The 8,989-nt window shown below is 33.9% G+C and overlaps 1 protein-coding gene and 1 pseudogene across 4 annotated transcripts in view; one reads left to right on the top strand and one right to left on the bottom strand.

The window, feature by feature from the left end:
* The window catches only part of LOC104755219, a 7,351-nt pseudogene extending 6,183 nt beyond the window's left edge, over positions 1-1,168 (top strand).
* Positions 1-3,462, bottom strand: part of LOC104755220 (branched-chain-amino-acid aminotransferase 2, chloroplastic) — a 5,293-nt gene extending 1,831 nt beyond the window's left edge. The window contains exons 1-10 of one of the 4 annotated variants that reach the window (XM_010477566.2): positions 3,187-3,457; positions 2,995-3,068; positions 2,712-2,889; positions 2,453-2,629; positions 2,241-2,372; positions 2,065-2,163; positions 1,876-1,992; positions 1,701-1,796; positions 1,503-1,615; positions 1,292-1,388 (exon numbers count right to left, since the gene is read on the bottom strand). In XM_010477566.2, the coding sequence (XP_010475868.1) occupies positions 1,292-1,388; positions 1,503-1,615; positions 1,701-1,796; positions 1,876-1,992; positions 2,065-2,163; positions 2,241-2,372; positions 2,453-2,629; positions 2,712-2,889; positions 2,995-3,068; positions 3,187-3,252 (1,149 nt within the window). In that variant the 5' untranslated portion in view covers positions 3,253-3,457. Of the gene's footprint in view, positions 1-1,088; positions 1,389-1,502; positions 1,616-1,700; positions 1,797-1,875; positions 1,993-2,064; positions 2,164-2,240; positions 2,373-2,452; positions 2,630-2,711; positions 2,890-2,994; positions 3,069-3,186 lie in introns of those variants that run through there. The other 3 variants (XM_010477567.2, XM_019239106.1, XM_019239105.1) reach the window with 3 other exon arrangements.

The following is an 8,989-nucleotide window of genomic DNA, read 5'->3' as shown; positions in this document are numbered from 1 at the left end:
TAGGTTTCCATACCATACAGAAATTCCGCGACTACTCTTGTTCGGGCTCCTAGGATTCACCAATTCAGTCATAGCGCCTCTAATACTGCCGTTCCTGTTGATCTACTTTTTCTTCGCATATCTTGTATACAAAAATCAGGTATGTGAACGAGGCATATCCTGCTCTGATCTCTTATACGTACACCTCTTTTTGTAGTTGCCAATCAGCACTTCAAGAAATTGTGACTTAGACACCTCTTTCGTTTTTTTTGCAGATCATCAACGTCTATATCACAAAATATGAAAGCGGTGGACAATATTGGCCTGTTTTTCACAACACGACAATCTTTTCACTGATCTTGTCGCAAGTTATAGCTCTAGGCTTTTTCGGTTTAAAGCTATCAACGGTTGCTTCAGGTTTCACCATTCCATTAATTCTTCTGACTCTTCTGTTTAGTGAGTATTGTCGGCAGAGGTTTGCGCCCATATTCCAGAAATATCCAGCCGAGGTATATATATTCCCCACCATTTTTTCATCATAAACTCGATTTGCATCTCCTGGGAGATGATCTTGACGTGTGAGTTTCTTTCAGATTCTGATCGCTCTGGACCGAGCAGATGAGGTGAAAGGAAAGATGGACGAGATACATAACAACTTGAAAGCTGCATACTCACAGATACCATCATTATCGTGCTCTGATGAATCGAGCAAAGCTGGTTGCAGTTCGCCTGGCTCAGATCAGGAGTTACCAGATTCTGAACAGTTGAAGCCTGAGAAAGAGAGTCTTAAAGCTGAATACATATGGGCGTTCCAGAGAAGTAAATCTGGCCATGATCTTGAGGTGAAATCCTGTCCCAGTGCTTCACCAAATCGTTATTCTCCAGGATTTGCTGAGATATACAAACGAACTTGATACTTTGAGCTACTATGAACACTTAGAAGAAAAAGTGTCCAGAATTGAGTTACAAATTTAGAAGTTGAGACCCTTATGGGTGATGAAAGTAAGAAGTGTGGAAGCCATCTCGAAATATAAACAGTTCTGCCTGCTGAAACGAAATGTGAATTTTATAGTTACTGCAGGAGGAAATGAAACTATGGTCAGAACCACTTTTGTACAAAGATTCTTTTTAAGTAGTTTTGTGAAAGACAATGATATTACTAATAGAAAGAGTAAAAGAGCTTTCTGTTTCTGTCTCGTATATAAATTTACAGGAAAGTGTTCTTCATTTTTGTGTATACACAGCTTAATATGCATAGTAATCTTTTTCAGGAAAAAGGTTGAATATTGGTTTCTCAGTTGATATTTGTGACCCATCCCTTGTTGTCTTCAGTCAATCCTGTCTGGATAGAGACAAGGATGGAACGCAGTTTCTGGCAGACAGATTCATCCCCGGTTTTATACTCTACTCTGAAATGTTTCAGAGAGGTTACATGAGTCCAAATCTATTAGCTTAAAGTTTGAATAAAAATCTATTAGCTTAAAGTTTGAATAAAACTTGATCCAGGCATTATGAGTTCTTACCTTTTGTCCTGATATGTTATAGAACCCACAGGAGCAACTACTACAGCAGTTCCGGTACAAAAGACTTCATCTGCATCCATTACTTCATCCACATGTACTGCCTTCTCTACTACCTGATTTCATAACTCAAGTGTGTGTGAAATTTAATCGAGTTTAGTATTTGATTGGTTAGAGTGAAACAGTTTGATTTTGTATTACCTGATAACCTTGATCACTTGCGATCTCCATTATACTTTTCCGCGTAATCCCCTCAAGAATTGTACCATTAGTTGCAGGAGTTGAGATTGTCCGACCCTTAATCAACCAATGATACGATTAGGGATGCAACAAAGAGACTAAAGTGGAAACACCACAATATTTACTATATATATACCTTCACAACAAAGACATTGCAAGAAGAAGCCTCCTCTAGATATTTCTTCTTGACAGAATCGAGGTAAAGAACGTCTGAAAACCCCAGGCTCTTGGCTCTGCTCAGTGCTTTCAAAACCTAGACACACATATGGTTTATCAAAACTCTTTTGCCTCTGTACTTTGAAACTAAGTTGGTTTCAACACTTACTGGGGCATAATTTGTGATACTCTTGACCCCTCCAGCTCCACCAGGAGCTGCACGGACATACTCTTCCTCAACATAGAGGTTAAGAGCAGCCATCCCTTCCTACAAACCAGTGAACAAAACATTTGCTAATCAAGTCCATCGCCAAAAAGCTTAGACAGGAAGAGAAATATAGATACCTTGAAGTAGTTACCAACTGGAGATGCATAGATAATGAACGTATATTCAGGTGCAGGGCCTAAACCAAGAATAGGACCACTTCCCATCAACAGAGGCCTAATATACAAAGTCCCTTTCCCTGAAGGTGGAACCTGACGAAACACATCACTCATCAGATCCCAAAACAAACCTCTTCAGAAAATAATATTTGTTACAAGGAAACATAATTTACCCAACGTTTGTTGGCGAGAGCGGTTTGTTTAACTGCATTAACAAACTGATCAACAGAAGGGGAAGGCATGAGCATTCGTTCAGCGCCAAGCTTCATTCGGATAGCATTGTGGTCCGGGCGAAACAGAAGAAGCTTCCCATTTTCTTTCCTGTATGCTTTTGTACCTTCATATATTGCCTACGAATAATCCCAAAAACGTCCATTGATCATACAGTTGAGAGACAAATAAAGAAACATCTAGAGTTTACAAGATCATTGCCTGTCCATAGTTTAACACTCCAGCAGAAGGACTCAGCTGTATATTCCCGTAAGGACTAAGTTCTCCTTCAGTAAATGCACCGTCTTTTGAGCATTTCATGACATACATGTAATCAGCTGGAGTTAGACCAAACCCGAGATTATCCCAATCCAAATCCACATACTCATCATCTCCATTTCTATAATAATACGAAACAACAATTATGGAAACAGAGCTTTTCAAATGGTAAAAAAGGCAATATTTACATGAATGAGTTACTTGAGAATCAGAAAACAAAACTTACTGATAAACAGGTTTCTTACGCTCATCTCTCAAGGCCGTGGCAGCTTGTGCGTTGTACTTAGCGAAAGTTTGTAGCTGACTCATCGGAGAAAGAAACAAAAAAACAGAACATAAAACATGTTGCATCTGAGATTTGAGTGTTTTCTTGGTAAGAATTATTAGATTGTAAAAAAAAAGTGTTGTTAGTTAATACCATACGAATATGTAAATGAAGAGGAAGAACCAGACTTTTGCGTAGAGATGAGATGGCTTTGATCATCTTCACAACTGCAGAGCCTCTGTTTTGGTTGTGAAAGTGGATTTCTCGTGAATTAAATAACAACAATATCAAGAAATAAATAGAGAATTTTCTTGACAAAATGATTAACCCAAAAAAAAAGGAAGAAAGTGGAAAAAAAAACACAAAGAACAGTGTCAAATTAAGTAGGCAACACGTAAGTGATTGCGAAGCGAAGCATATTATTATGTGAAGTGTGGCTGCTTTTATCTTTTGGCTAATCGTTGAATTTTGTTTTTATTTTTCTTCTTCTTTTTATCTTTTAGTGGAAATTTGGTATAGAGTTCTTATCTTGTTTTTTTTGAATTTTGTGTTATTATTATTTTTTTTCTTTTGCTTCGTCACTTGTGTCTATCTCCCCCATGATCAGATCTACCTAGATGTGTCTCTCTGAAACTAGAAATATTTTAACGTAATCAACGCTACTTCTCTTTCTTTTTTCTCGTTTTAATGGTGTAAGGTAAATGAAGAACTTCTGTGGTCTACCCTTCAAAACTGAAAATAAATCCTATTTTTGAACAGTAAAATAGTATCGTAAAGTTGCTATAAATATCAATTTAGCAATGTTTTTCTTTAGCACGCAATTACCTAAATTATTGAAACAAAATTATTACATTATTTTAGCACGCAATTGATTGATCCGCGGTTGTTATTACAATAAACACGAGATATGATAGCCACGTTAGACCCAAGAGGTATTTGTCGGATAACAACTTTATTTCCATGTCACTCATACATACATGTCGTCTTTTCAACGTCTTCGTCCCCTTTAAAACTACCCAAATGGGAGATAAACACGTTGTGGAGTTTGATAGCCACGTCAGTCTGAGATCTTCTTTATCCGATAACAACGTTTTTGCTATGGTGCTAACTAAGGATGTCCCTTTACTATGATGCTTACTAAGGGATGTAGACTCTTCTTCACACTCCTCCGTTACTTTTCTTATTATATATTTTTCCAAAGGTTGCTATCAACCCTAGTGGACATATCTACGAACGTCATTGCTTTCAAAATTCTCAAGTTTGATTTGTCGTGTCTAATCAAAGCATCTTGAATAATCTAGTATCTTAGATTCTACACTACATAGTCTACAGAAAAAGCTTTGACAATATTGTTTCTCTATAAGCGAACAGTAGATCCATGGAGGATTGATTTTATTAATATCTGGGAAGTGTATTGTGTTAATAATATATGTCAAGAAAAAAAAAAATTCTCCCAATAAAGAAAAGCAAATAACAAGGACAAAAGATTCATCTCTTTGAAGCATCAAAATTAAACATTTCTACGTTGATTCATAGCTTATTTCAAATTGAAACCATTGCGTTTACTGGTATGATTCAACAAAGTCAAGTAAAATAAGACTCCTGAAAAATTCATCAGAAAACCTATACTAACTAGTAACCTTCATCAGAAAACCTATACTAGTAAGCATGGTTTCGAACCAAAAACGATCTTGATTTATAAAGGAGAGAAAAAAAGAAGAGTGTTACTACCTCATGAGGTGTGTGTTACATCAATTAATTTGTATCATAAACAAAAGTAAATATGAATTTAAATTACTTTTTAATAACTGATACAAAAATTATATACTAACATCAATTACAATAATTGATACTGTTATTGATTGGTATGACATCATTTCATTATAATTGATGCAAATCGAAATTATTTACATCACTTTCCAAATATTGATATATATATAAATCTACTTCACTTAATAATTGATGTATTTATTAATTTATATTAACATCACTTAGAAAATGATACAAATTTTACATCATTAAAAAAATGATTTTAGCAAAGTTATATGTTAAGTTAATATATTAACTGAACTTAGATTGTTAAAAGTTAAAACTTATGTAATTATTTGTTCATTTTTATCGATTAAATAATTTTTTTCTGTTTTTCTATTTTAAATTTTGGGGAAGTCATTTTATTTTAATACATAATTTTTAAAAATAAAAACTCCAAAATAGAAATTTAAGAAAAATGTAGATCTTTTTATTTTTTTCAACAATTAAAATGTAATTCAAAAATTAAACAGAAAAACAGAAATAGAGAAAAAAATAATTATGTTATTATGATCGATTAAATTTACAACTCAAACTGACAAAAAAAAAAAAAAAAATTAAAAAAGAATAAAATAAAACAAAATAGTTTGTATCCCACATCGGCCATAGCAGCACTACAAAGTACTCCTAATAATTGCCTATATATATTATTGACTTAGCAACTATAGTTAGTGAAACTTTATAAGTTATAACAACTAAAATCGTGGGCCCATTGTAAATATAGTTTAAAATTATAATTATAGTTATCAAATGAATATAAAAGAATAAAGTGGAAAGATATAAATAATTAAATATTATACTACAAACAAAATTATTTTTCATATTATTTATTATAATATTTATTTTAACATCAGTTTTTCTGAAATGATATAAATATTTTACATTAGTTTTGATAAATGATTCAAATATTTTATATCAATTTAGTAAAAATAATGTAAGATTTACAACACTTATTGTAAATGAGGTAAATGAACATCAATTCAACTAATTGAAACAAATATTTATTTTAATTGACGCAAATTATTTGTATCAACAAAATATAAATCATTTATTAAAGTGATGTAAATTATTTTTACATCATTTAAATATGATACAAATGTATAAAATAAATGATGTAACAAACCTTTTTTTTGTAGTGTCAACAAAGAAATCTTTTCACAAGTTGATGATAAGTTAGTTATTCGGTTGTCTTTGTGGGTGTCCATCTTGGTTTCTTCATAGATGGAAAAACCATAGTCACCTGCGCTCATGTTGTCTTCTACCGTGGTGAACTGGTGATGATGAAAAATGAATGCAGGTGACTATAGTTTTTCCGTCTATAAAGAAACAAGAACCAGTTTTTTGGAAAGGGGAGCCATCACCAAGATGGACATCCACAAAGACAACCGAATAATCAACTTTATCAGCAACTTGCGAGAAGATTTCTTTACTGAGATAGAGAGAACATCCATATGAATCTTAATAAATCTTACATAAAGGTATATTTGTGAGATAACATCCATAAAATCCATAAGACCTTTATATTCCTACACATCTGTTCTTACAAAGAACATCCATAAAATCAGCAAGCATGGAAGGAGAAAAGGCAATCTTAATAACCACTAACTAAACCCTTTTTATTCAAACTAGGGGATAATCCGGGCTACGCCCGGTAAAAAATCTACCGACGTGTTATATCTACATTTCACAAAAAAACGTAGAGGATTCCTAAACTCCGAATGTTTAGAAGACTTTTTGTTTTTTTTTTCTATTTTGTAGTCATAATATATCATCTATAATTTATGTATGATGTTAAAATTATAGCATCTGATAATTTATTTTGCTCATGACAAAAAAGGAAAGTTTTGGCCATAAAAGTCTTAAAAAAAGGGTTTTGTGCAAAAAAACCCTCCAAATAATATATTTTTGTAAGAAAACCCTTCACTTCAAATAAATGCAGGTCAATACCACAATCTCAAAAGTCACCCGCAATACAACCCTTCTCTATATTGATGATGTGGCAATTTAAAAATCATGTTGTTTTCAAGACAAAAAAATGGCAAGACATTCTAATATTTGTTTTTCTAATAAACAATTAAAAAAAAAACAATTGTTTGTCTTCTCTTCCCCCAACAACTCATCTCCGAACAAATCTCTGCCGCCGAGGCATCGTCTGGAACCACCGAGATCCAGAAATCGAACATGTCATCATCTGAGAACAGCGGCGCCTAAAATTCCGAGAAAGATTTTGATACCGTCATCATCGAAGGCTCTTCCTTTACTACGACCGCTGCTGTGGCTGGTGAATCGCAGCAGGAGAATTCATCGACGGTGAACGGAGATTGAAGAACAGAGACACTCGTTGCTCATGCTATTTTGATTCCCGCGGCAGGAATGAGAAGATGATGTGAGAGAGCAATGGTGTTGGGTACAAATCCATACCTAGATCTGACTGTGGCTAATCGATAAGTGTCTAAGATCTATTCTTGTGTTGGAACGAAGTAGAGCAAGGGGGTTTTCGAATTACTCGTGTTCTTCTTCTCGGATCTCGATCGGGTTTTTGATTTCTTGTATGAGTTTTAAGTTTTGTCGAATGCTGGTTTCTCTGTCTCCATCGTCGTCTTCTGTATCACCGGAATTATGAGGGAGATTGAGAGTCTCGTGGAGGAGAAGAGATCGAGCAAGCTTCTCCCATGGCGGTTTCTGCTACGTTAGTGCCAATGGTGTGTAACTCAAGCTTCTTATCTTCTTCTGTAATTTATTCTAGTTCTCTAAGTTTTTCAGCATCAATCCAAGTGTTTGTGATTTTTAGGTTTAGTCAAATTGGGTTTGTGTATTGTGTTCTTTTTTAAGTTTCATATGATTCATCGGAGAAACTGGGGAAAATAACCAATTGATTATCCTCCGAACAAACGAAGGAAGAAGACAAACAATTGACTTTAAAAAAAATTGTTTATTAGAAAAACAAAAACAAATATTAGAATGTCTTGCCATTTTTTTGTCCTGAAAACAACATGATTTTTAACTGCCACGTCATCAATATATAGAATGGCTATATTGCGTGTGACTTTTGAGATTATGGTATTGACTTGTATTTATTTGAAATGAAGGGTTTTCTTGCAAAAAAATATTAATTGAAGGGTTTTTTTGCACAAAACCCTTAAAAAAACATTAGCAATGCGTTATGCTTTCTAGATCTTTTGGTCATCATCATCAAACACTGAACTAAAGAAGTTGTTCATGCCAGCACCCTTTTCACTAACTGTATTTTTTCAGAATCATAGTCATCCTTCAACCCTCTATATGTATATCAAAGTAATTATGGTACGGTATATATCAACCCAATTATATGTCAAAGTATCACCTACCTGGACATCAAAATACGCCCAACTATCGCAACCTCTGCGAACTATGAGATTATTCATGTGCCAACCACTCGAACGATCTTCAACCTCACCCTTTGAATTAGCATTTTATTCACTTGTATGGCTATATTTGTGATGTTATCTTTGTTATTGACATCCCTTCTTGTTGGGTTTCTGAAAAATTGTTTTGTGTGTTATCAGACGTTAATGCTCTTACGAAAAGAAAAGACCTCTAAGGTCGGCCGATGTATGCTTAAACGTTTTCAGTTTCAGTTTTTAGTTTCACAAGTCACCGAATGGTAAGAAAATGTTTAAGAGTATTACCAAAAATATAAGTTGAAATCATGTGATGAGTTTTGGTCGGCCGATGTATGCTTAAACGGTTTCAGTTTCATTTTTTAGTTTCACAAGTCACCGAATGGTAAGAAAAAGTTTAAGAGTATTACCAAAAATATAAGTTGAAATCTTATGATGAGTTATTTTTGGTTCCGTACTCCCTAGTTTTTTGTGATATGTGGCCGAGGATGGAGACTAATATTACGTACTCATGATCCCATAACTTTAGTATTTTTTAACTTTTCTTATATATTGTGTTTGATTTCAAAAAGAAAGATACTTCAAGTGAGTAGGTAAATAGTCATGGCATTAAAACGACAAACAAAGTTTATTTAAGGGAAAATTGTAAAAACAGGCATTTTTTAGGTGAGAGATTCGGGAGTAGGCATCCACACAGTGAAAGGCATTAGTTTAGCTGATAGATCACTGTTGCTGACCAAATTACCCTCTGTGTAAGCGTGGTTTTG

This window comes from Camelina sativa, chromosome 17, assembly GCF_000633955.1.
Source record: "Camelina sativa cultivar DH55 chromosome 17, Cs, whole genome shotgun sequence".
Taxonomy (NCBI): Eukaryota; Viridiplantae; Streptophyta; class Magnoliopsida; order Brassicales; family Brassicaceae; genus Camelina; species Camelina sativa.
This window is presented reverse-complemented; position numbering and strand designations above follow the sequence as displayed.